Here is a 27,688-nt window from a genome sequence, read left to right as displayed (position 1 = left end):
ATTACTTATACAATCTAGCTTCCATCACAATGGGAACATGAAAAGGAATAACATAAGCCAATCCAGGTTTTCTGTATAATAACAGAACATCCATAACAAAAGGATGAGTGGGTCTGGTCTGGGTTTTCTCATGTTGGGTTGGGGGAGAGACACAATCAAGAGTTGCCATAGTTCTGAACCAGGATATTCTATGTAGCACCACCTGAAATGCATGTGATAGACATCTTTAGTCCACAGGAATTACAGATTTTACATAGTTAGTCCATTTAGACCAGATCCTGAAAAATGATTCCCTTTGACCTTGAACAGAAAAAGACAATTTCTCCAGAATTTAAATGTCCTGTACAATGTTGACCCAGTCTTCAACTGTAGGTGCTTCAGGCTTTAACCATTTTCTAGTGATTGTCTTTTTGCTTGCTGCCAGAAGCACTAACACCATTTTTTATCTTCCAGAGTCCAGTTATCAAATGAAATGTTTTCTAAGTATAGGGATTCACATTTATATGGGATTTTTTCAGTGAAGATATTATTTAGGTGGGAATATATTTGTTCCCAAAAAACTTTGATCACCGGACAACCTCAGAAGATGTGGTGGTGATTTGCTTCATTTGTTCCACAGAGTCCAACATGAGTCGCTGCTTCCCCAATGTTTTTTCTGTGTGAACTGGAGTTACAAAATATCAAACAGAGTTTTTCCAACAGAACAACTTCCATGTATTGGAGCTCAAGGTCATCCAGTGTAACTTGTTAATCTGTTCCCAGACTTCAGTTGAGAAAGATAAATTTCCTTCTTTTACCCACTTGTTTCTTATGTAGTTTGTGTCACCTTGTTTAGACAATAGAATACCATTGTACAGAATGGAAACAAGTTTCTTGCATGAACCTGACTTCAACAGGTACAGAAACATCCTAAAAAGTCCTGGTTTGGATAATATTCATTTTTAATGTAAATGTGTAACATATATTTACAAATGCACCTAGAAATGAAGAGTTGCTGGGCGGAGGAGACTGAGAAGGGTTCAATAGAAGGTGTTCAGAGGTATCCTGATGTGTTAACTACTTTTAATCAGATTGCAGCAGCTGTGGTCGTTGGGTTCCTTCCCTATCCAATATGGCGCCCATGTTGACGCGTCGCTGTAAATTCTAAGGTCACGTGTTTCCGCCGACTGCTTTTGGCGACCCGATATTGCATCACTGGGTTATCAGGCCGCAGTACATGTGAGACTAGCTGAGCCTATTTGATAGAAATTAAAGCAACGTCATACTCAGGAAAATTCGCAGTTAAATTAAAAAAAATGCCTAAAAAAGCGAAAGAAGAAACAGAATGGGTGGACACTGATGTCGCTCCTGGGGCAGGTGAGAAAAGTGACTGTGTGAAGTTGGGTAAAGGATATATAGCAATCCAGCTAGCAAGCTGTGAGTCAAAGAAAACTCAGTTGATTTATCGTAATCACTAATAGTAGCAGACTGTTGTTCATGTCAGCAGACAACCAGTTTTAAAACGACCGTTCTAACTCCTGGCCTGGATGCTTTCTTGTAGCTTTTGGCCGAGTCCAGTTAAGATGCTTTCAATGCGGATAATGTATTCTTATAACTCTACTGCTACTATTAAATTTTTTTTTTTTTTTGCATAATTACTCTTTCTTCACCAGACAAAACCTTAAGATAGTACACTCGACTATCATTCATTCCAATGGATCCGTTTAACTTTAAAAAAAAATATTAATTACATTGCGATTATGATTATGAGTTTATCATGTACCAGGTTCAGATAATATGATCTACAACCGGTCTTAAGAAAACCCAATGCTGCAGTGGTTAGGGTAAAGATGTATTAGGAATATAATACGTTCCTAATGTATTACATATTACCACAGAATTTCTATGAAAACTGAAATTCTGTCATCAGTTTGTCTTCTACCCTTGTATCCATGGGTTCTTTCTGGGTACTCCAGCTTCTTTCCTCAGTCCCAAACAGAAATGTCAGGTTACATGGCCACTTTAAAATGCCCTCACAATGTCTGTATTGTTGGCTTGGCTATCATGAGTGTCTCTGTGTTCCCTGTGTCAGAGTTTGAGATAAATGCTTTTTACAAATTACAAAGATATAACAGAATTTAATTTAAATGGGGAAAATACATTCTTACAAAACAAATATTATTTAAGTGACTTACTACCTAAAACTAAATTACATGGATCTCATAGTTAGAGCTTCAATACTTTGCCTATACCTCCCACAAACACCACACACACACACACACACACACACACCACACACACACACACACACACACACACACACACACACACACACACACAATATCTCCTCTGCCAACTGCATTGTTCTCTAGGAGATTGTATGTCTCTGATTTATACTTTAAAACCTTTTCTATGGTTGTTTTATTCACCCAAATCATAATTTTTTTTTTACTACTTGTATATTTAGTATGATTATTTCTGGGACTGCAAAGAACTTTCTTTGAATACCCAGCCTGAAGGCTTGTTGATTTATTTTGATTATTTTAAACGTCTTCCAGTTCCAATATTGCAAAAAGTTTCAGTTCATGTGTATTCGAGTCTTAAACATGTTAAAAAGTCAAAAATATTCATAGTTCCTTTCTGTTTGCTGATTTTTAAAAGGATGCCAAATAGAATTTATGACAGTATATGACAGTATTTTTTCTTGAACCTTTGATTATATTGAATTTTATGTAACTTCAGATGACTTTAATCCATTTTAGTATGTGGCAGAAAAAATAAAGAGAGAAAATAAAGACAACACAGCTACGTTTATCAGCCTGAGGAAGCAGGCCAAACTTTATAGTTGTCAAACTTTCACAGTGATCATCACACTGTGAAAGTTTGGCAACTATAAGAGGATTCTCTGATCTCTTGAATTTTTAAGAGTGTAATTTTATCTCAAATCGTCCCACAGAAAAAACAGTTAAAAAAGGAAAGAGAGACAAAAAGGGGAAAAAGAGTGTAAGTAGATCTTCATCAAAAATCTCATAGCAGATCTTCTTTGAAAATGAACTGTATCTCATTTACTCAGTTGTGAATGTGAATGTTTTGACAGTTTTTTGAAGAGCTGTCAACTGAAAGCAAACCTGAGAAGGTTGATGAGGCTGCTGGGAAAGACAATCAAACAAAACAGGTAATGAACTGAATTAACTGGAACACAAAACAGGGAATTATGTGTGGCAGAGGGAGTATATGGCTTCCATGACAACTGAAAATGTGTTTTTTTTTCCTGATGAAGAAAATGCTTGGTTTTTCAAATCTAGATAAGCCATTCTCAATTCCATCTGTCATAGTTAGCTTCTGACCACCAGCTACCAAAGAACCAGGCTGGCCAAGCTAACAAAGCTGATGAACAGTCTGTCACCATTACTGAGGCAAACTGCACCCCCTCGTGTTTACTGTCTGAATATTCACAATCTATCATTTTTGGAACTGCTCTTTTTAGCCCCAGAAAAAAAAAGAACGACGGAAAGGAAAAGGTGTGGATGTGGGTGAGAAAGATGATGAGGATGTCATGCTGACCTTGAAAAATCTCTCAGTGCAAGGGAGTGATGAGGAAGATGAACCAGGTATGATGTTTTCCTCTGATGATTCCCATGAGGGTAGCTACGTTCTTCTAACTAAACATTTATTTGATTTACTTGACTTTGTTTCCACAGGTGTCACAACCAGCAAAGGAAACAAGAAAATGGTTTGTCTCTTAGGAACAGTGTGTTTGGTTTCCTATGCAGTGAGTGTGTGGTTTCCTATGCAGTGAGTGTGTGGTTTCCTATGCAGTGAGTGTGTGGTTTCCTATGCAGTGAGTGTGTGGTTTCCTATGCAGTGAGTGTGTGGTTTCCTATGCAGTGAGTGTGTGGTTTCCTGGCACTACATTGAGGGGACCCACTGCTCCTTGTGGGGGCAGTGGGTCCCAAAAGGGGTCAGATTTAGGACTAAGGTATGAATTTAGTTAGGGTTAGGCATGTAATTGTAAGTGCTATTTTATAAGAGTAAGGTTTAGGCAGTAGAAATGAATGAAAGTCAATGCAAAGCCCCCACAAAGATAGCCACACAAACATGTGTGGGTGTGAGTGGCTTCTTTTGAAGTGTCTGGCATAGTCCTGATATGTCTGTCTGGTGTTTTCTAGACTGGAAACATCTTTGCTGCTCTCAGCCAAGGACAGAGTGATGATGAACCAGATCTGGATGATGATGACGATAAACCTGTAGTGAAGGTACATTACTAGACCTCAAACATAAGTGTGTGTTGAAGTTCTCGTAGAGAATTAGCGCTTTCCAGGGGCGGATGACATTTGGCCTGAGAAGGCTGTGGTTGCTGTGAGGTTGTCATGGTTAACATGCCTCTTAAGTGTCACATGAAGGACTTGGACTGCAGACCGGAGTCTAGTATAAACAAAAACAAAATAAATTGCAATTGAACTCCACAGAAAGGAAAAGGAAAAGCAGCTGAGCAACAACGGAACATAGCTGGTAATAAGGATGACGATGAGGAAGATGATGAAGGAAGTGACAGTATAATGGTATGCTGCGCCTCCACAGCTCCCCTGCCACCTGCTTTGTTCCCTATGTGATTGTGTGTCTCTGCTGTTGCCAGCAGAGCGCTGAGGATGTCATTGCACAACAGGCCAAGGAGGCAGCAGATGATCCGTTTGCTAACCTGAGTAAAAAGGAGAAAAAGAAGAAAAAAAAGCAGGTAATTTCTACAAATCATCTTTCTTTTACTCCAAATCTATTGTAGCTCAAGGCTATTTAAGGTGCAAATGCTCAATCTACACACCAGTACTTCTCAGAAGAGTTGTTTATAAAAAATGGAGGTGCAGTAACTACAGAAAGGATTTTTTTTTGACAGAATAATTTATATGTAACTGTTTAGATTTAAGAAAGTGTTGAAAAAATTTTTGTTCACTACCATTATTTATTGATTACACTGATCAATTACTCAACTGTTTGCCCTTGACCTTCTGAATCAGAACATATGATGATTTCAGAATAATGTGACAGTAACGGTTGATGAAACATACACATTGCAGCATTTCTATTATGAAGGTCGTTAGTTCATTTCCTGTAGGAGACCAAGACTGTCTGCAAAGATGGAGATCCAACAGTTCTCTGTGTTTTTTGCAGGGTCACAAAAACACCCACCATCTGTCTGTGCAAAGGGCATAGGAAGTGCATATAACCAAGATCAGTTTCTTTGTTTGTCAGAACACCTGCCAGTGTAATTGTTTCTGTCTAACTTGTTTTTTTAACAGAATGGTAGACTTTATTTATTAATGTTTGCTAGTTGTGACAAAGAACAACAAATAATCAGACCCCTGTAAAACACATCTAATTATAATGCAATAACTAAATTAATGGAATACTACTCTTAGCAGGTAGCAAAACTGTTTGCAGCTCTAATAGGCTGCAAACAGCGTGGCACACGTTTGTGTTTGATGCTTTTTTTTCATTTCACCAACATTATGAGTTGGTTAAATGCATATGAATATTTCTGCATTTAGTTTTTACTTCTATTATCTTTGACTAATATTTAAATTGGCTTGATGTTCTGAAAAAGTAAACTGCGACAAAAAAAGAAAAACAAATTAGGAGGCGGTGCGGGGGTACTTTATCATATCACTGTTTGAAAACAACTCCAAACAGATTTCTACGTTATTTACTGTCAAATTTCAACAATTTCATTCAAATATTCCTAAATGACCACATTTTCATGTGGTTTTATTTTTGTATCAAGCTTCTATTGGTTTACTAAAATTTGATCTCCTACCTCTAGTGAAACATTGCTGCAATTAGAAACCTGCAATTTCCATATTTATGTTAATGTGCTTGTCCAGATGGAATATGAGCGTCAGGTGGCAAGTGTCCGAGCTCAAAATGCGTTGGAAGGAGATTTCTCCGTATCTCAGGCTGAGCTGTCCTCCAGGCAAGCTATGCTGGAGAATGCCTCAGACATTAAGGTAACATGTTCACCTTAGTAACTTGTTGACTTAGGTTTATTTTGTATGTTCCACAAAAAAAAACACAATAAAACAAAGACCAAAGAAACTTTTGAAAGGTAATTGTAGTCTATTCTAAAATTCCTACCAGCTTCTTTTGTTCTTTAAGCTTGTGTGTACAGCAGAAGCAGTTGCTGAAGATTGTTGTGTGTCTTTCAGCTGGAGAAGTTCAGCATATCTGCTCATGGCAAGGAGCTTTTTGTCAATGCTGACCTTCTGATTGTGGCAGGAAGAAGATATGGTTTAGTTGGACCAAATGGGTAAACACTTATTTCCTGCTATTTGATGTGAAAAAATAGATAGAAATTCTGATCAATAGAATAGAAAATGTTATTTTTTGTCTCACCTCTAGGTGAGGCTTTTTAATGATCGGTGTCGGCCAGGAAAATACAATCAGTGCACTGCTTTTTAAAAACTCTTAAAACATTCTCAAATTTTTTGCTAAACTATGAGATTCAGTATTGTGTGTGTGTGTGTGTGTGTGTGTGTGTGTGTGTGTGTGTGTGTGTGTGTGTGTGTGTGTGTGTGTGTGTGTGTGTGTGTGTGTGTGTGTGTGTGTGAATTTTAATAGCCAACTTTGTGCTTACCTAACATAGGATTTTATTAAATAGACTGATGAAAGTTTAAGTTTAAACAGCAGAGTAAAGGTGCAACTTGTTGCTGCTGACATGGTGAGAGTCCAGCAACAAAGAATTAAATTTTCCTCTGGATAAATAAAGTAGCTTTGAATTTGAATCCCAACATAGTAATTGCATTGTTGTCATGTTGCTATGGAGATGTGCTGTCTCATCAGCTTTCTGTGTTTTGTTGGAGCAGAGGTCAGGCTATTGGAGCAGAGGTCAGGCTGTTGGAGCAGAGGTCAGGCTGTTGGAGCAGGGGTCAGGCTATTGGAGCAGAGGTCAGGCTGTTGGAGCAGGGGTCAGGCTGTTGGAGCAGAGGTCAGGCTATTGGAGCAGAGGTCAGGCTATTGGAGCAGAGGTCAGGCTATTGGAGCAGAGGTCAGGCTATTGGAGCAGAGGTCAGGCTGTTGGAGCAGAGGTCAGGCTATTGGAGCAGAGGTCAGGCTATTGGAGCAGAGGTCAGGCTGTTGGAGCAGAGGTCAGGCTATTGGAGCAGAGGTCAGGCTATTGGAGCAGAGGTCAGGCTGTTGGAGCAGAGGTCAGGCTATTGGAGCAGAGGTCAGGCTATGGGAGCAGAGGTCAGGCTGTTGGAGCAGAGGTCAGGCTATTGGAGCAGGGGTCAGGCCTTGGTTGTTCTCCACCAAGGCCCCTCAGAAACTGGAGCTGATGCAGAGGGACATTTAGCGTCATTTTATTAGGAAGAGATTTTCAGATTTCTGTTCCTGTAAATGGGATATTTTAGCTACAACACAAAGTATTTTATTTTGTTTGCCTTGTTTTTTTAATTTTTTTATTTAGGGTATTTTCACGTTTAAAAAGTTCATATTCACAGATAGTTTTATTTGATTAATAAATAAAATATTTCATTGATATTGATTATTCATTCCTCAGAGTCTGGTAGACTCAGTTTGATTGGGGACCAAAATTGCAACATCTGCTAGCTGACGTGGTTTGTTTTCACTGCATTGAGTTAAACAATCCAAACTAATCACAGTGCAGAGCCTAAGCCTGTGGAGGCGCTGCACCAGGACCTACTGAAGGAATCAACATAATCCTCAGAAGAAGACATAAGCTCAAGTTCTTTCTTCACAAAATTCAAACTAAAATGGAGTAGCATCAGACTTTAGTAATTGTAGCTTTCTATTTTGTCTTTGGTAAAACACTATGAGCCATTTATCGCTCTAGCTCTAGATTTACATGTTTTTCTTGGTTGTATTTACCCAGAATGCCTTGCACTGCACTGCAGGGTATTCTTTCTGTCCACTTACAACATCTGACAGAAAAATGTTGAACATTCTCTTATTAAGGAAACTTCTTAGGCCCTTTTTCTACTATAATGAGTTCTTTTCTAATTTGTTTTCTTAAATGCTACGTGTTTAGTTTATTGCTGAATATTGAAAAATAATTATGGAATTGATGTGTTTAAAGCTGAAGACAGTGAAACTAATGGTTGATCACTAAGTGTTTTTATTGTTATATTTTATAGGATTTCTACACTGATTATGTGCAGTGTAGAAATCCTGACAGGTTTCATGTGTTAACCTGTCATTAGGGTTCTGTGTGTTAAGATTCAGTCAGTTCTCTCATTCAGGACCATCTTGTCTTCATTCTGTCTTCTAGCAAAGGAAAGACCACCTTACTAAAACACATAGCAAACAGAGCTCTCAGTATCCCCCCCAACATCGACGTGTTGCTGTGTGAACAGGGTAAGTGAACTGTTGATGTTTTTCTCCTTCCTGAAGCTGTGTGGTGCCCACTGACTGTGTGTGTGTCATGGATAGAGGTGATTGCTGATGACACCCCCGCAGTGCAAGCTGTGCTGAAAGCTGACACCCGCCGCCTGAAGCTTCTCGAGGAAGAGAAGATGCTCCAGGCTCGTCTGGAGAAGGGAGAGGACAGCGTGGCCCAGAGGCTGGAGAAGGTGAGCCTGACCTCTGGGCTGCTTTTCTCATTACTGAGCCTCATAGTAAGACTGCTGCTGCCTCAGCACTCAGAGACCACAACGCTTCCCTGATGTTCTGCTGCGGCTCTGGTTGCAGATGAGACCACACTGTGAATACAGAGCTGTGTATAAGAGAAAGCTGTAAGAAAAATTTGAAAATAAAAATGCTACAGAGGTTTGGACTGGGATGAGAGCAATCACAGGACTGAAGAGGAAAGCTAACTGCCCTGCTGGGGTGGAATCTCAAATGAGCAAATGAGTTGAACCAGTTCTTTAACTGGTTTGACTCTCCAGCTCCTAGTTACAGCTTCTCTCCTCACATATTGTCTGCTTGTAGTTTTACAATTACTGCTGACCAGGTGAAAAGACAGGTGGAGAAAAGTCACCCTGGGAAATTCCGTGGTTCAGCCCTAAAGCTCTAAATACATGTTCAGGTCAGTTAAGTGGAGTCCTGCAGTATCTCTTTAACTTGAGCCTGAAGCTCCATAGAGTACCAAAACTATGGAAAACATTGCACTTGGTTCCAGTTCCAAAGATGATATTTCCCAAAACACAGAAGGACTATATACCCATAGCTCTGATCTCTCACTTTATGAGGGTTATGGATAGGCTGGTTCTGGTACATCTGCGGTCACAGGTGGATGCAGACCAAGGCCCTCTTCAGTTTGCATACCAGCCCTATTTAGGAGTGGATGATGCAATTATATACTTATTGCAGAGGACATATTCCTCTCTTGACAGACCGGACACCATTGTTTGCATCTTTTTCTTTAACTTTTCATCAGCCTTCAACACCATCCAGCCAGGATTACTGTGGGAGAAGCTGGCTAAAATGGACATACATGCGTCACTCATCACCTGGATCATTGACTATTTGACAGCCAGACCCCATTATGTGAGATTACAGAGCTGCAAATCAGATCATCTAAAAATATAACATTGGAGCTCCTCAAGGAACTGTGCTGTCGCTATTCACTACCTACACTGCAGACTTTAAGTACTGTTCCAAACTTTACCATCTGCAAAAGTACTCGGATGACATGGCTATTATGGAGTGTGTGGAAGTGGGACAGGAGGTGGAGTACAAGGCATTGGTGGATAATTTTGTGACATGATGCAAATAAAACCAACTTCTTCTTAATGTAAACAAGACCAAGGAAATGGTTGTCAGTTTCTGGAACAAGAAAATACATTTGTTCTCAGGGACAGATGTGGAGCAGGTTCAGTCCTACAAGTACCTTGGTGTTACATTAAACAGCAAGCTACAGTGGTCTGCAAACACAAATGTGCGCGACAAAAAGACCATGAGCAGACTCTATTTTCTACAGAAGCTCAGGTATTTCAACATCTGCAGTAGGACGCTCTTCATGTTCTATCAGTCATCAGTGGCTGGTTCCATCTTCAATGCAGTGGTGTGCTGAGGTGCTGCAATGACGGTGAAAGACTTAAACAGACTTAAACTGATAGGAAAGGCTGAGTCAGTTGTAGGGATCAAACTAGCTCCTCTGGAAGAGGTGATGAAAGACAGAATGCTGAAGAAGATCAGAGCTATCAAGCATAGCTCCTTCCATCCCCTCTATAGGAGCCTGGTGAGCAGACACGGCCAAAGATTACTGCAGCCCACATGTGCTTACAGAACGCTACGGAAAGTCCTTTCTGCCCGAGGCTATCAGACTGAATAATTCATACATAGTCTCAAGAGCGGTGTGTTTTAAATGTTGATTATATAATTAATGTATTGAGCAATATGTATGACCTTAGGACAATCATTATATGCTCATTGTTTATTATTGTTATTATGCGCAATGCTGGGACAAACTAAATTTCCCTCCTTTAGGGGATCAATAAAGAATCTTTATTATTTTTATTACCAGCACAGAACTGGGCCACACTTTACCATGGAAACAGGCTTTTCTTAGAGAACGTCTGGAAATCCTAAGCAAATGTCATCAGCAACTCTCTATCACAAGTGGGATTAAACCAGTCATTTTACCCCCCTGTCACAAGATAACATTCTGCCACACTGATGACACTTTCCATCTTCCACCAGCTGTCAACGCGCATGTTTCTAACATAAAGAGTTTTTAATGAAAGCTGTTATCTCTCTGTGTAGAGAAATGACACAGATCCAACCAGATGACTGATGATTAAAATTATTTATTTTCAGAGGCTGTACTTCAGTTTTTTATGGAGATTATTTATGAGGATTTAAAGAGCTTGGTGGTTAAAAAGTGACAAATGTTCCTTGTTTCTCCTCCTTGCCAGGTGTATGAAGAGCTGAGGGTGATTGGAGCTGCAGCAGCGGAGGCCAAGGCCAGGCGGATCCTGGCCGGTCTGTCTTTTACCCCTGAGATGCAGAACAGAGCCACCAAGCGTTTTTCAGGAGGATGGAGGATGAGAGTTTCCCTTGCTAGGTATGCTCTAATCTAGGGGTGGGCATTTATTATGTTGTTTATCATTCATCATGATAAACTTCTAGTCATGATAACAATTTTGATTTATGAATTAAAATGAATGTTTAAATAGGCCCCCAAAACATTTATACTGTCGGTATTGTTATCTTTATGATCTTCTTCACTGTTTGTTCATAGAGAATATCAACAAATATCAATAAATTTGAAAACATGATTAAACCCAGCTTGTGTGTCCAGTCTGGTGGTAGAAATTACACTTCGTGAGGTGACTGGTGTCTTAAAGAATTGTGTTTTGTATTCACATTCATGCTGTTACTTAAAAAAGAAATAATTACTATTGTCACTTTTGACGTTATCACAATAGTACCACAAAATATTGCAATAAAACTTAGCTCTCTATCGCCCACCTGCACTCTGATCCTGCACATCATGCTGCTCTGTTTTTAACTCCTGTTAATGTGTGTGCATGTGTGTGTGTGTGTGTGTGTGTGTATGTGTTTTTGTGTGTGTGTGTGTGCGTGTATGTGTTTTTGTGTGTGTGTGTGTGTGTGTGTGTGTGTGTGTGTGGGGGGTGGGTGGGTGGGTGGGGTGGGTGTGTGTGTGTGTGTGCGTGGGTGTGTGTGTGTGTGTGTGTGTGTGTGTGTGTGTGTGTGTGTGTGCGTGTGTGTGTGTGTGTGTTTTGTGTGTGTGTGTGTGTGTGTGTGTGTGTGTGTGTGTGTGTGTGTGCGTGCAGAGCCCTGTTCATGGAGCCCACCCTGCTGATGCTGGATGAGCCCACCAACCACCTGGACCTGAACGCTGTCATCTGGCTGAACAAGTACTGAAGCTTTCATTCATTCCAGATAATAACATTCAGACTATCGACAGGAAGCCAAAGTCTTCATACCCCTTGAACAATCACTCATTTTTAGAGTTTTGTTTTCTGTGTGATAGCAGTGAAGTAGAAAAATAGGGAATATGTACTCAAATACAAGGCCGACTCCCTACTGGAATTCAACACACTCTATACTTTTGGGAGAAAAAAATGGAAAACAAAACATCTGGAGTGTGATGTGCCTTTAAATGAAGCCCCCTGATGTGAATACTTGATTGGATAAGTGACTGAACATCTGTGTTCGAGTCCTGTCACAAGTTCTCAAATTTGTGTATTTTTGTACTTTGACTAGGTCATTTTATTGATTTGGACAATTCTATTGCACCTCTGGCTATACATTTTTGGTGGGTCAAACATGTAAAAACAACAACTTTAAAATGCCCAGTCAAAGCTAGAAGTAAAACAGCCAATGTAAAATGAATAACTGACTGAAACTTTCCAAAACTACAGGTTGACTGCTTTGGTCAAACATGTAAAACCAAATGACAACAAACCCTCAGAAAGTGTTACTAAGAGTTCTAAATATAATATAAAATAAAAAGTAAAGCATGATGTCACTAAACCCGTAGAGTTAGACTGAATAGATCTGCCCTTATGGATAGTTAATAGTCATTGATACCCAATCTAGAATTTGTTTTTTAAATTTCAGGAGTGATGCAGATATTGGTATTAGATCGGTGCATTTCAGGTTCCTCTGGGCTTTAAAATAGTCTGAATACAAGGATCATTTTTGTTTGTGAATATTTTTTGTATTTTCCTTCTATTTCAACAGTATGTTCCACTTTCTGTTAATGTGTCAGATAAAATCCCATTATGATACATTATGGTTGTAAAATCACTAAATGTGAGAAGCTCAGAGTGTGTGTATATTTTTCATGGCGCTCGCTGTTTGGGGGATTATTCATTTAGATTTAAATCCCAACAACACAAGAAATCAAAATTTTCTCTGAGGAAATAGGGAAGCATTGTTTCTGTATCACTGATCTACTGTAAAAATGTTTTGCATATGTAGTTCTCATTAGCTTCCCACTGTGATAATGATTTTTTCTCTGACTTTTTCTGCTCTGAATGGTATGAAAACTTTTGATTTTTTTGTTTTTTCCCCTGCAAATCAACTTACAGCTACCTTCAAAGCTGGAAGAAGACTCTCCTCATAGTGTCCCATGACCAGAGTTTTCTTGATGATGTGTGTACTGATATTATCCACCTAGACAACCAAAAACTCTACTATTATAGAGGAAACTATTGTAAGTATCACACATGCTTTCGGCTATGTTAGTTTCATGTTTTTATCTGAAAGCTCCTGAATGTGTAGTGAGTAGTTGCTACAGTGCTGGAACATTGTAGTGCTGCTCCTCGTTGACATTAAATGTGTTAAACTGATGTTCTGGAAGACAAAGAGCTGGTGTCGGACTGCAGTACTCTGCAGAAATAGAGAAAATGTTTGGAAAACCAGAGAAGGTTTTTGGTAGGGAATATGTAGGGGTGTTGAGTAACTTTCATTAAATGAACACATGACAAAGAATACGTCCCTCAAATATTTGATTCCCTCTTGTGTTTTAAGTGACCTTCAAGAAAATGTACGTGCAGAAGCAGAAGGAGCTGCAGAAACAGTATGACAAACAGGAGAAGAAACTCAAAGAGCTGAAGGCTGGAGGCAAGTCCACCAAGCAGGCTGTGAGTATGGCTGTCTTTCATCTACTGTATATTTGTGGTGCAAATTACAACAAATTTGAATCTCCAGTGATTTCCTCACCACATAGAATACAGCAATGGAACACCATGGAGGAACACGATAGGTTGACCAAATGGTTTTTCTCATTTCACTACCCATAATAGTACCGTCTTTAAAAGCCTGACCTACAAATAACAAATTTGGCCGATATGTTTTAAATCTGTCTGAAGCGTTGCTAGATAAAGTGACAAAGTGGCTTAGTTAAGAACAGTTGGATGATTATTGTTAACCATGCTCATTCAGACTGATTTCAATGTTTCAGGAGAAACAGACTAAGGAGGCCCTGACCAGGAAGCAGCAAAAGGGCAAAAAGAAAGGACCTCAGGAGGAAGAGAGCCTGGAGGCTCCAGAGCTGCTCAAGAGGCCAAAGGAGTATACTGTGAAGTTCACCTTCCCCAACCCTCCTCCACTCTCTCCACCCATCCTGGGCCTGCACAGTAAGATCTGCTGTGACCCCATACTTCTCCACATCCAGCTGGAGTCTGCAGTTTGGATAAAATACAGTTATATAGCCAGCAAAAATGAAATTATTGGACTAATCATCAGCTGCTAGGAGAATAGCAAAGGGCTATAACTATAAAATACAATGATTTCATAATATCAGCATGCAAATTTTAATCAAAATCATCAACCAGATCCAGTTGCTTTTAATTAAAAGAAGACATTATCACATTTATGCTGCTACAATAATATTGATTAAAACCCAATATAATAACATCTGACGTTTATTTATTGTTATTAATGAGAACACAGCTGAGCATGGCATCACTGCCATGGAACTACTATAGAACAACACAAAGACCTCAGAAGAAGACATGAGCGCAACTTCCTTCTTCACAAAATGTAAACAAAAATGGGGTATCGTCAGATTTGTGTGGTTTTTTTTGTCTTTGGTGAAATGCCTCAAGTCATTTCTCCCTCTGGCTCTAGACTCGCAGTGCAGAAGGCAGAATACTCTGCACTACATAAATGCCTCATCTTGGAGTGGTTGACCGCTCCACTCAGCATTGTATGTTTGGCAGGTGCAATGAAGTATCAGTGCATTTGATCGATCATAACACGCTTCTTTTATTTTTCTTTTCTTTTTTTTTTTTACTGGAAACCTTATTCAAACAGCTATCAAAGCTATATTAACAAGAACATTTATTTTTAAGTACTTTTGAGTTATATTGGTACTTAAGCATATTTATATATTCTTAGTGGAGAAAACTGAATAAAATAGGAATAGAATATTCTTATATTGTTGTATGAATAGCATTTTACAAAGCGCACAGCTATTATTGATTTTTAATATATTATTTAGTAATAGCAATACATATTTATATAAACATACCAAATCATATTTTATGATGTCTATGCTGCACTGTGAACCACTCCCGGTCCGCTTGCATCCTTGTATGCATTTGAATCGTGGCAGAGTTCACTTCAACCGAACCCAGGCGGACCAGAGTTCGCGTTTTTTGGTCTGCATTGGAGATCGATTACACATTCACACCTCCCCAAACCAACCGGTCCTTCTACTAGTTAGATTAAAGTAGAGTAAGTTTTGAAACCATTGTATTTTTTTTAAAGCATGAAAACATGACCTTTCAAAAACAATTAGCCTTAACCAGGGCAAGCAGGGCTTTATACTGGCTTTTTTGGACATCCTAAGAATATAATTTTATGCAAAATATTTTTGAAACCTTGTGCTGGATTCAGATTTAATCCACGGAATAAAACAATCATATTTCTGCAAACCTTTTGTCAGGAATTTAAAGATACACACAAAATAAGTTTATTTATGTGTGCTCCCGTGTCATGTCTGTTGATATTTGTGTGACAAGGTTTTACTGTATACAGGTGTTGACTTTGGCTACGAGGGTCAGAAGCCTCTCTTCAAAAATGTGGACTTTGGCATTGACATGGACTCCAGGAGTGAGTGTCCAAATCCTGCAGGAGATGGTTCATACTCATATTTAGATATTGGTGCTAATTATGTCTTTATTGAGCATTATAAAGACTGAGAATTTTATATGAATTACTACTTTGCTTATAATGTGAACATTGTGGCAGTTTTTCTTCTGCTATTTATATTTCCCCACATTTCTCCATTAGTTTGCATCGTGGGACCCAATGGTGTTGGGAAGAGTACTTTGCTGCTGCTGCTCACAGGAAAATTAAATCCTGTAAGACCACATACATGAAATCCCTCTTTTTAAATTATATATAACTAGCTTAACGGAAACCTTTTTTCTTTTACAGATTAAGGGTGAAATGAGGAAGAATCACCGCTTGGTGAGTAACATAAACGCAAACACATGAAGGCCCAGTCTCAATACTCGCATATTTCCATTCTTGTTCTGCCCTGCTGTCCTTCAAATGTGCCTTCATGGAGGGTTTGAGTGCGCAGTGAGTCCCACATTCTCTCCATCCAGCCTTCGCCCCACCCATTTTGGGTCCTATTTCTACACATCAGCGAAGCCCGCATCTTGGCGGACTTTGGCGAAGTGGGTTATCCACAATTCATTTCTGTGAATTGCCATGTAATTACAAGCAATTATATGGCAATTTTGTCATTATTAAAAATTTTTAAAAAGTACGAAGCACACAAAAAAGTGCAAAAAAAGTTTGATATGATAAACTGAGCAGAAAAAGGAAGGGATAAAAAAAGAAGAGTCACTAACTAACTGTAAGGAAAGTAAACAGAAAATGTTTCAAATGGTAGACAAATTTCAAATCTTCATGGAAGTTATTAAAATATTGGGCTTTTGTGTTGTTGCAGAGTTTAAGCACTTTCATAAATAAAATTATTTCACTTTGAAAATATTAAAAATTGAGGTGAATTTTAGAAAGCGGGATTTGTGAATTAAAAATTTAGGATTAAATCATTAATATCATAATTTAACTCTTCATCTCCAGTCAGAAGACAGGAGATGAAGATCGTCTTGAAAATCTTTAAAACATTAATGAAATTGCATCTGAAAAAAGATGTCTCAAAATCTTTGTCACAAAACACAGAGAAACTGATATATTGAATTTTTTTGGTTAAGTCATTACAGGAAAAACTTCATACATAATAATAAAATGAATTACATTTTTTGTGCACAAATGTCTAAACTGTGACCAGCCTGCCGTTCTGGATGTTGAAGTTGCTACACAGAGGTGTACTGTTTCAATTCTGAAATGTTTGCATGCTTGTAATCTGCACACTCAAACTTATCTTCACTTTGATTGAGTACATACTTCATAGATCGCTGTAGGGTGCACTGTATTGGGACCTTGCCAATATGGTGGCGGATGGGTTTGAGGAAGGGACTTCCTCAAACCCTAACCCTAACCCTAACCCCACCATGAGTTAATACGCATGTTTTGCGAATTAACTCATTAAAAGACCAAGCTAAGTCTGAGAAAAGGGAACATTTCTTGTGAACAACATGCAAGCTGCAAGAAAATAAACCCCTAAACTGGAATTTTAACCAATAACCCTGAAGCAGACAGTCAGTTACAGCTTGGTGTAGTGAGGCAGGTAAAAGAATATTCATTTGATGTATTGTTCTGATCTTTTTTAAATGTCCTCAAGTATAAATGTTGTTGTTGGTGTTAACGTCCTCATGTTCTTTGCTTGTATCCCACCTGGCGCTTTCATGTTTTTGTCTCCGACAGAAAGTGGGGTTCTTTAATCAGCAGTATGCTGATCAATTGAACATGGAGGAGACGGCAACAGAGTACCTTATGAGAAACTTCAACCTGCCCTACCAGGATAGCAGGAAGTGCCTTGGACGCTTTGGCCTTGAAAGTCATGCACACACCATTCAGATCTCCAAACTCTCTGGTATGAACCTTAGTAGCTGCCACATGGCCATTTGTTTCAGAGGAGCCATTTTTAATCGCCTCTGCATTTTCTCCCAACAGGTGGCCAGAAAGCCAGAGTTGTGTTTTCAGAGTTGGCTTGTCGTCAACCAGATGTGCTTATCTTGGTAATAGCTGCTTCCTGTCTCGTCATCAAAGTATCAAAGGCTCTATTGAAATCTATCAATACCAGTGATGAGAGGAGAATTTAAAAGTGAAAATTATGAGAATCTGCTCTGAGTTATTAGATGAAATTACGCTCAAACGATATTATCGGGCAAATTCACTTTGCTTCCAAAACACTGAATAATTATATTTATGCAGTCAGGATGGATAAGATGTAGCTGTGGGAGACTTGAACCTGTAAAACTTGATTATATTATAATAGAAAATCCACAAAGTTCAGTCCTGGGGATTCTGCCCCTCCCCACCCACCCCACTAGTGTTTGTACTGTCTCTGTTATGGAACTTCATAATGTGTATGGTCATTTGAATCACTCCAACCAATCTCAGACAGGTCCTTTTCATCCAATCAGAGTATCACTTGAAAATATTGCATTTACTTGGATGACTAACAGCCAATCACAACCAGAAAATCAAAACACTGCACCAATTAGTAGACATTACTAAATAAAATGGCAGCATTTAGAAAAACACTGGAAACTTAATATAGCAAATACTTGAATATTGTCATAAAGAATTAACTGATGTACAAAACATATTCATTTTAATTGCATGTTTTCTTTGCATTTTTAAGACTTTGCAGCTAGCGTATTGTAAATGTCATCTAATAAACAAATAATTGTCATATTTTCAATTTCTTGCCAACTTTTAACACAAAACTCCGGTGGAGCCATTCTGGTTGCTGATTGAGCGCCCTAGCGCCGAGTCAGTAGGTTTTCTTGGGGAAACCCTGCATGTGACCCCCAACCTCAGCAGATCACTTAGAATGATGTGGAAGCTGCTGTACTCAGAGAGAGGAACTTGCCTTTATTTTGGGATATTTTGCATTTTTACTTGAGGTCCCAAAGACATCCTGAGTCCCGCCACCTGAACGGATGGTGTGGATTCTTCAGGATTTTTTGGGGGTTGTTGTTCTGAATGAAGTCAAATATATACTTTTTTTTTTAGGATGAACCTACTAATAATTTGGACATTGAGTCAATAGACGCCTTATCAGAGGCCATCAATGAATACAAAGGAGGTGAGTAAAATTATTTATTTTTATAAGCTGTGAGGACCTGGGAAAGAAAGGAGTCTGCATGATAGCAGCGTTAGCTCATCCTGCGTCCCATTCAAGCAGAATTCATACAGCAGGAACCCCAACCAGGGCGAGTGTATATCAGTCAATATATTTTTTAGATGTCTGACATATATGTTAAGCCTTCTTTAATTGACTTATGTAATAATTAATTTTCTGGCATGTTGTGTAAGCCATAGTCACCTAAATGACAAGAAATAATAGCTTCAAACATTTCACTCCGAGTGATGAGTTTGAGGTTCACTTTCTGAAATGAGTGACAGTTCTAAGATGTACCTGTTTATTTGTTAATTGCTTTGTGTCCATTTAATTTATCATTCTAATATCCTGTAGTACAGGAAAGACAAAAACAGCCATGGTAAAAAGCTGGAGTGTTTAACTTACAAAAATGTTTTTTACATATTAAGTCTGTCACCATGTCATAACAGTATGAGACAGATAATCTATGGGAAAAAAATCAAGCTCCTCCTTCCTGAGTTGGTATTGCCATCAGATTGTTGAAAAAGAACCAATCTGAGCCACGTGGGGGTTTTAGCAGTCGATCAACCTGTTTGTTGTACTAAATGTGCTGGTGGCATAAAAACAATTCACTGTTCCAAGAAAAGCGATTATCTGCTGTATTAGCCATGCTAACAAGCCTGAGCATTCATGACCGTCTCTGGTGTGGTGAACCCACCTTAGTGTAGCAGAGAGCAAAGGGGAAGGTGGGAGCAGCGCGTACACAATTATGTTTGACAGCACCAATCTACAACACCCTCCAACTGGCTGTTTGGTTGTTTCTGATGGTGCAGGGTATTTGTTGAGATGATGGCAGGACCATAGGAGGAAGGCAGAGAAGCTTGATTTTTGTTTTCATTTTATCTGAGTTCTACTCTGATCCTGTGAGCAGCTGTGATCATCGTGAGCCATGACGCGCGACTCATCACGGAGACTCAGTGCCAACTGTGGGTGGTGGAGGACCGCACCGTCAACCAGATCGAGGGAGACTTTGATGACTACAAGAGAGAAGTGTTGGAGGCCCTTGGAGAAACCATGGTCAATAAGGTCAATCCATGATCACTTGCAGGGGAGACCCCAACTATGGATTATTTACAATCATATGTATCAGAACATTTGGAATATCACTCATTCCTCCCGCTTCACATAAGCAGGAAGATTAAATATCTTTAACTATGTCAAAACTTAATAAAATAATCTTCCACTTGCATTTTGTTATTTTATTTATTAACTTCAGTAGAATGTTCAGGCATGTTGAAGTCTGGTAGATTGTAAGCATTTTTCACGACGCTAGTGTTTTAAATAAGCCTTGTATATCTTCTTGAGTTGATCCACCTTCTTATCATCAGGCGATATTTCTCCATACCATTTATACCAGGGTCCATTAGGGCTAAGGAATGGTGGAGGGGATGTGAGTCCAACAGCATCATGAGTGTTGCAATAATCCTCTCCTGAAAAATCCACATGTGGAATCTGAAAAGGAAGTAAACCTGAAAGGAGAAATATTTCGATTTTCTGTTATTTTCACTCACCGAGTTTAAGTTGATTTTTGGTAACTTTCACTTCCTAATGATACCGCAATAGGAAAGTAGCTTAGAGCTCTGTGTACTCTTTAAAAAAAGCAACTTAATTACAGTAAGTTGCTTATTCAAACCCTATTTTTTCTATAAATGCATAGAAAATTGTTTCTACTTGATTTTTATTCTGTGATTGAGGTTACAACTTCATGGAATCTGCAAACTGCTGAACTTGATATATGTGAAGTTTTGCCATCTGTAAACAAGAAAAACATTCATTCAAGTCTGTTTATTTATAAAGCTGTTTCATAAGAAAAGGTGTCTAAAGGGCACTATGTAAGACATCAAATTGATCCAATTTATAAACAGAAAAATATTCCCAGGTCAATCCAAATATCTAAATTTTGTGTCATATTTGGAGCTGGGGTTTTACAGCATAATTCCATCGTGTGAGCCTCTGGAAAAACCAGTGACTTCACCAGAGCAGATTCAGTTACTCTGACTTTTTCAGAGTTCAGAGAGCTCATCAAGTAATCATGTCATCATTCTTGATGTAATCAAGTATGATGGCGTAATCATCAAGTATGTAGATACTTGATTAGCAATTATTTTTTCAGGCATGTTAGACTATAGATTGAATATACGTCTAATTTATTATGGCATCTTTATGGAGAACATTTTTAAGAAAGATTTGATTGCATATCTGCTTACAAAGGATAGCTCTATCTAAAATGATGGCAGTGATGGCCCCATCAATCCCTACCTAATAAGTTGGTAGGGATTGATGGGGATTTATGAAGTTGAAGCTTTGGATAAAATTCATATTTCAAAACAGTTTAAGCACTAATAAGGGTTGAAGAACAACCTCAAACTGAACAGTTATTAACTTCCTGTGGTCTGGATTTGCTGAATCATTTATTCACTGTTGAAAAAATAACTTGAAAAAATGTAACCTTTCTGATATTAATGGCGCCCTCCTGATCTCCACTGTGTAACACATAAGATGACATGTTAAATTCCCGCCCATACAATGCATTTGGAAAAGCGAGCCCAAATGGAGCTGGGGTTTCTGGTCGGCTTAATGCAGAGTTTCACAAAAGCTAAGAATTTCATACCGTCATCTCTTGCTTTGTCAATGGCTTCATTCAGCTTTTTCTGTTGTTTCATACACACACCTAAAGAAAGGAGATCCACCAGAACAATCAGTGGCTGAAACACTTTCTACATTAAAAGGTCAGATGATGGCTTACCAGTCAGAGTGGGATCATACACCATTCCAGAGTGTGGGCTGATAAATTGCTGGAGTAATTTCACATTCTACAAGCGAAGATAACAGGAGTTATTCTGGTTCGGTTTGTGCTCCAAAAGTTTTTTTTCCTCGACACTGGACAAAACTTTCCATTGTAAAAAAAATATATATATATTTAACAGAAAATGTCATTTTAATTAGTTGAGATGAATACATCTGAAAACATGAACTCCTCCTTCATAAGAGAAATCTCAGAAAAAACAGAATACAAGCTGTAACAGAATAACATTCAGTGATCTTTAAAGGTAACAATCTCTGAATATTGCATTGAAATATTTCACAGAACCAAAGTGACGGCTCATCATCTACTACTGGTTCAGTCTAAAAACAGAGCTGGAAGCTTTGACTCTGGGACATGAAAATGGATTTTCATATTGCAATCTAAAAATAAAACAACAAAAATGGATTTGAAATAGATTTTTTTCTTTTCGTTTTAATTTCGAATTTAATCATGTAGATTTGCTTTCACACAGATGCTCCGTATTTACCGGTTGGTGCAAGTCGAGAACAACTCCCTCACCCTTGACCCCAGTAGGGGAGAAGGGTGAGGGAGGCAGGGGGAGAGGGATGGAAAACGTGACATTTTGATCAAGTATGCAGTCAAACCTTCACCAACCTGATGGTGGATGATAATGTTAGGATCTCTACAAATTGGACAGGGGTGTCCACATATCTTGTCTCCTCTCTGCAAAACAAAAAACAGACTTATGGTTATTTAAATAACAGAGCATAAAGAAGTCAGTTCTGCAAAGAAGGAATGGTACAATGCAAGTCTTGCGTGTCTTCTGGGGCGGGATGCCTCCCTTATGGTTCCTCCTGTAGCCTGCCCACACCACACTGCTGCCGTACCGCTCAACATACTCTGCCAAACACATGTAACATAGACAAGTCAACAGCTGCAGCAAAGGCCAAGAATCTAGAGTTTCCTGCTGGATGCGCCATATTCTGTGATCACCGTATACTGTGACTGTAGGAGGCGCTGTTGCATTTTAACGCTGCTGCGCCAAAACGCAAGCTTTGGGGTACAAAAGCAAAAGCCCAAAAAAGACCACTAATATTAAGACTATTACAGAATGTTCTACTAATAGAAAAACATAATAAATACTTGAATAGTAAAGTTGTATTTTACTATTATTGGTTTATTGACTCCCTCATGTCTTGCTGAAAATGCCACAGTGCCTCCTATGGTCACGGCACAATATGGTGGAACTCCGGTACCGTCACTGTCCAGGTAATCCCAGGGTCTTTGTTTGTACCGATCTGCAGTCTGTGCCGCCTGGACCTCAGCCTCCTGCCAACATGCTGCTGAACTCCCGAACTGGTGTGTGAAGAGAGCAGAGAGGCGGGGAGGCTTCAGCGGCGGCTGCAGGGAGAACTAAAACAGAAATCACATCAGAAACGCGGCCATCTGAACCATGGCGGCCATGTTGGCGGGGATATCCTACCAGATATCGATGAAACTGGAATGAAGCTGAAATCAATTCACGAGAAAATATCCTGGATATGTTCAAGACATACGCGGCCATTTTGTCTTCACATGGGATGTAAGGTAAAAGGTGAAAGGTCGTCTCAAACGGACAATAATTTTCTAAAAAGAACGTATATTAATCAACTATATTATTCGTTAAATAAATCCACACATTATTTATTCAGATTCTAATCGTGGAGTATCTAACTGGTACCTGAGGACGGGCTGCAGTCTCCGCTTTCAGTCAGAGGGTGCGCACCATGTTCCAGCCGGAGAGGCTCATGGTGCCGGGGAGGCGTGGTTTGCGAACGGAGCGTCAACGCTCAGTCACCGGGGTAAGCGGTGGAAAACATTTCTAAGGTGACTGATATAAACATATTATACTGCTTCGGGTCTCACATAAAATTAAAATACAAAAATGAAAGATTCCACATTGAGATTTAGCTGACAGGAGGTCTCTGGAAGTTTCTATTCACATGAAGCGACAGAGCAGATTGGACTTCAAGGTTTGCACAAGATGCTGCAGATCTTCTATAAGTCTGTTGTTCAGAGTTTCATCTCTTCTGTTGGGGGCAGCAGCATCAGAACCATGGACCTGGAAAGGCTCAACAACGTGACAAAGAAAGCTGGTTCTGTAAAGAGGACGAGTTACCTTCAGAAAACCAGGCTCACTCACACCTCTCTTTTAAAAACAAACTTAAAATCTGTCTTTTCAAACTGACCCCAACAGCTGATGTCTCTGACAACTTTTACTTATTATTATTAGTGGTGATGTCACTTAATTTTTGTTATTATTTAAGTATATAATAAACAAATGAGTTCAGTTTCTACATTCATAAATTATGTTTTTGTAAAGTATCTGAGTTTTATTAAAAGCACTGACAGACAGAAACTATTATTATTGTTGTCACTATAGAACCACAACAACACAAATATTTTAAAAAGGCTTAAAGCCAAAGAAATCATTTTTTTAATATTTATTTTACACATGTGTTAACAACAAGGCAACAACTGTCTAAAAACATGAACTATGAAAGGGAAAGACAATTAAGCCTTAGATTACAAATACATTATTCATCCATTTTGGTAAATAAGTGACACGTTACAATCATTGTGAAATTGTTTTTTCTTCCCCAGACTATAATTGTACCATCAAACTCTATGATTGTTGCATCCCAAATCATCGCTCTGTTGACATGTCATGACATGTCATCTGACAAAAATATATTGTAATACGCCACTAGTGCAGGGCGTAGTCACTCACAATGACCTTATTTTCAAGAAACAGTAATTTTTTTAAAATTAAAACTACATTTGTATTAAAGCAGGAAATACAGTTAACCAGTTGCTCCAAAAATATCTAACAGATTGCTGTGGTAAAGGGGCTATTTTGAACTGAAAATAGCTCTATTTTACCTCTTCATCCAATCCTGCTAGAGATGTGAAAGGCGCTCATCTTTTTCCTTTCCACAAAATAAAAGAAGAGGCATTTGCCACAATGTAGATGGAATGAGAAAATACCACCATAGAACATGACTTGGCTTGTAGTGCAAGATGTCTGGATTTCTTAGGAACAACCTGAAAATAAATGACCAAACAGTGAGTGGAATATTGATATTTACTGTCAAATAAAAAAATGGAAATGAAGATGGTTGTTCATCACAGAAATATGTATAACAAACACTGGCTAATCATGCATCTGAGAACTAAATTCATTGGCCCAAAGTTTGCTTTAACACTATACATACCATGCAGCCACACATGCTGTGCTTTTATTAAACCAGACATATTTCTTTTAATCATCACTGAGTTCAAATTTAGATTAATTGTTTGTTTTTTTAGCTAATTTTATAATGTTTTTAATCAACTAGAACTAGACAGAAAGCTATAGAAAAAATATGGGAATATGTCTGAATAGTTATTGAAAATAACTACATTGTTTTTTTCCTATACTGCAGCTTAATAGCTTAATAGTATGATCATGTTTGTCAGGTAATATTAAGATAGATATTATTGAACATTCATTGATGTGTTCTTATTAATTTAACTAAGTGGAACCATGCATACGGTTTTTATGTTTGTTCTTAGACCTACAACCAGTACATGAATATTTTTCAAATATTTTTTCATCATCTTCCTCACTCTTATTGTTGTGTTTTTCAGCTGCTGCTCTGCAGTTGACCCAAAGCTGACTGACAAGGACTACAGGAAGACTGGAGGAAGGCATCAAGGATCCAAAGTGACATCAAACTTGGATTACCCCAACTCATACTGTTTCCCTGGTTCATAGAGTACCAGACTTAACCTCATGGATGCTGTTCTTCCATGAAACAATAGAATTTTGTTCTGTCAGCCAAAAATGAGTCAAATATGTCTCCATTTCTATGCTTGTTTTAATAAATTGTAATATTAATGCCATGTTGCAAATTCTAAGTTGTGTACACAACTTTTTGGAAATATGTTAATGTCAGAAAATTTTGAACTACATAATGCCCATCGTCTGCCAACACAATTGTGTGTTTAACACCAGTAAGGAAACTTTTAATGGTATGTTATGATATAGACCAGAAATGCCCAAAGTTGGTCCTCGAGGGCCAGCATCCTGCATGTTTCAGTTCTCTCCCTGTTGGCAATAACAACCTTTTCAGCATGTCAATGTTCCTCTTAGACCTTCTAATGAGCCATTATTTGATCCAGGTGGCAAATGATGAAACAGAGATAGAACTAAAACATGCAGGACGCATGTTTTTTGGACACCACTGATGTAGAGCTATCAGACCAAAAATGGACATGAATCAGTATCGATCCTTCAACTTTGATTCAATACAAAATCAACACAAATGTGCATGCAGATCCACTTTCAGATGATGGCTGACTCAACATTGATATTGTGTCAGTTATGGTTGAAACCCTAATGTTGATTCAACATGCAAGTCACCGACCACTTTCAAAATCATTTCAGTGTCAGGCTTCAACGTGGATTCAGTGTTTCTGTCTAACTATATTTTAACATTGATTCACTCATACTTTTCTGTCTGTCCATCTAGTGCAGAACTAGCTTCAGATTCCTTATCATGGAGGTAATTCTGATTTTCAACTATTATTTATTGCTTTTTGTGGTTAGTTTTCTATCTCTATACCAATTACAACATAAACCGTTAGAAGACAAGATGATTATGTGTGAGAGAATTTAAGCTGGAGCTGAATTGGAAACGGGTTTCTGCCCTTTAACACAGTGACAGTGGAGTGATTTAAAGAGCAGTTGTGAAATAAAATAAAGCTCCTTAAAACATGTCATGTTGAATATTTTGCAAATGTTGTTTAGAGGAAGTTTTTTTTTTTATCTTAATGCTTAAACAACCGGTGTCAGTAAATATTCATCTATCAGTAATCTGTTGAGCAGGGATCGGTCCTGGAAACAGACAGAATATTCAAAAATTTTCACTAGGTACTGCTAAACATTTTAATTTAGATGGAATTTGAAACATATTTTTAAAATTTGGAACCTCTAAAAGAACAGAAGAATGACATTGTATTTATTTTATGAGCCATGGATCTGAATCAGAAAGTATATAGCTAATGCAAAATCCCCAGCTGCCTGCCTCTAAGACCTTTCCTGATGGAAATCAATTCCCAGTTTAATATTAAATCTGCAAGTATCACCACAAAGTTTATTCTGCAAAGGCAGAAGCAGAACAGGAAATATGGAATGTTTTCCCATGTTATAAGTGAAATAAGACCTTTCCTAAGGTCTTCCACTTATTTAAATAAGTGGAAATAGTCAGTAAACGGCTTATGCTAACTAGCTAGATAGTAGACTGTGCCATCTCGCTATTTCCACTGGTAGATTATTTTACTAAAAACAAGACCTTTTTCTGAAGTTATAATTAAAATAAGTTGCTAGTGGAACCAGCGAGTAAACAGACTAGGCTAACTAGCTAGTTTCACTGGCATATTTTCCATGTTATAAGTGAAATAATCTGCGCATAAACGTCTGAACTTAATGTGAAGCTCTTTGGGGTCATAAAATGTGTGCCAAAAGTCTTGGTGCTATTGAGATAAAGTGTAGAAGCAAAAAATGCAGGTGACCCCAAATGTTTAGTTTTTATTTAGTTTTACTTAGCTTTTACCTTAATTTGCATATGACATCTCATTTTACCAACAAAGTATCGTATTACAAGCACAGTAGAGTTTAAAGAAAATATATAGCTTAGGTGTTGTTAAAAAGTGCTTAGATATAGTATGACTACTTGATGATATCTGAAAAAATATTGGGGGAAAATAGACCAGTAATCGTTGTGCTCTGCACTGTATATAAATTACATTGAGATCTCAATTGTACATAAAAACATATAACATAACTATCTTGCGGAGGAATCTCCTAGGATGCAGGTGCTGTGTTGAAATCCAGAGGGGAAATCCAGACTATGAGTGCCTCCCCAATATGGCAGCTTCCATTGACGTACTACGCTTTTACCTCGCATGAGTGTGACCACCAAACCAGTCGCCATTTTAAAAAGAATCTGAAATTGAATTTCTGTATAAAATAATAATTAAAATCTTTATTTAATCATCAGAATATCAAAGTAGTTTGATTATGTACAGAGTGATTCAAGATCAACCAACTTTAATTTTAACTTTTGAGTCTTTTAGAGGGTTTTTTTTCCTACCATGTGAGATTCGCCATTACGTCCTTGAGCAAA

General features: G+C 38.3%; 2 protein-coding genes and 1 long non-coding RNA gene across 4 annotated transcripts; 2 read left to right on the top strand and 1 right to left on the bottom strand.

Annotated features, from left to right (window-relative positions):
• Nucleotides 1–1,187: 1,187 nt before the first annotated feature.
• Nucleotides 1,188–19,901, top strand: abcf1 (ATP-binding cassette, sub-family F (GCN20), member 1). Of its 2 annotated transcripts, none has more exons than XM_055021860.1 (24): nt 1,188–1,356; nt 2,936–2,982; nt 3,077–3,154; nt 3,467–3,590; nt 3,681–3,712; nt 4,149–4,235; nt 4,449–4,541; nt 4,619–4,714; nt 5,856–5,978; nt 6,177–6,277; nt 8,258–8,343; nt 8,419–8,558; nt 10,845–10,993; nt 11,727–11,810; nt 12,990–13,114; nt 13,432–13,544; nt 13,865–14,039; nt 15,445–15,519; nt 15,700–15,770; nt 15,847–15,879; nt 17,248–17,416; nt 17,497–17,561; nt 18,565–18,637; nt 19,584–19,901. In XM_055021860.1, exons 1-24 carry the CDS (start codon nt 1,296–1,298, stop codon nt 19,748–19,750), a joined length of 2,367 nt encoding a protein of 788 aa, XP_054877835.1. In that variant the 5' UTR covers nt 1,188–1,295; the 3' UTR covers nt 19,751–19,901. The 2 variants fall into 2 exon arrangements, with proteins under 2 accessions (XP_054877835.1, XP_054877834.1); XM_055021859.1 differs by having other exon boundaries at nt 4,616–4,714.
• Nucleotides 19,897–23,292, bottom strand: mrps18b (mitochondrial ribosomal protein S18B). The gene is made up of 8 exons (XM_055021861.1): nt 23,200–23,292; nt 22,963–23,105; nt 22,736–22,892; nt 22,282–22,379; nt 22,134–22,202; nt 21,459–21,525; nt 21,324–21,383; nt 19,897–20,181 (listed from the first exon to the last, which is right to left on the bottom strand). The coding sequence occupies exons 2-8, from the start codon at nt 23,041–23,043 to the stop codon at nt 19,982–19,984; spliced, it is 732 nt and encodes a 243-aa protein (XP_054877836.1). The 5' UTR covers nt 23,044–23,105; nt 23,200–23,292; the 3' UTR covers nt 19,897–19,981.
• Nucleotides 23,209–26,280, top strand: LOC129352761 (uncharacterized). The gene is made up of 2 exons (XR_008604932.1): nt 23,209–23,320; nt 25,149–26,280. It is a non-coding gene; the product is annotated as an uncharacterized LOC129352761 (long non-coding RNA).
• The last annotated feature ends 1,408 nt before the right edge of the window (nt 26,281–27,688 follow it).

The sequence above is a fragment of the Poeciliopsis prolifica genome, unplaced genomic scaffold (genome assembly GCF_027474105.1).
Source record: "Poeciliopsis prolifica strain line A6 unplaced genomic scaffold, Auburn_PproV2 SCAFFOLD080, whole genome shotgun sequence".
In the NCBI taxonomy this organism is placed as follows: Eukaryota; Metazoa; Chordata; class Actinopteri; order Cyprinodontiformes; family Poeciliidae; genus Poeciliopsis; species Poeciliopsis prolifica.
This window is presented reverse-complemented; position numbering and strand designations above follow the sequence as displayed.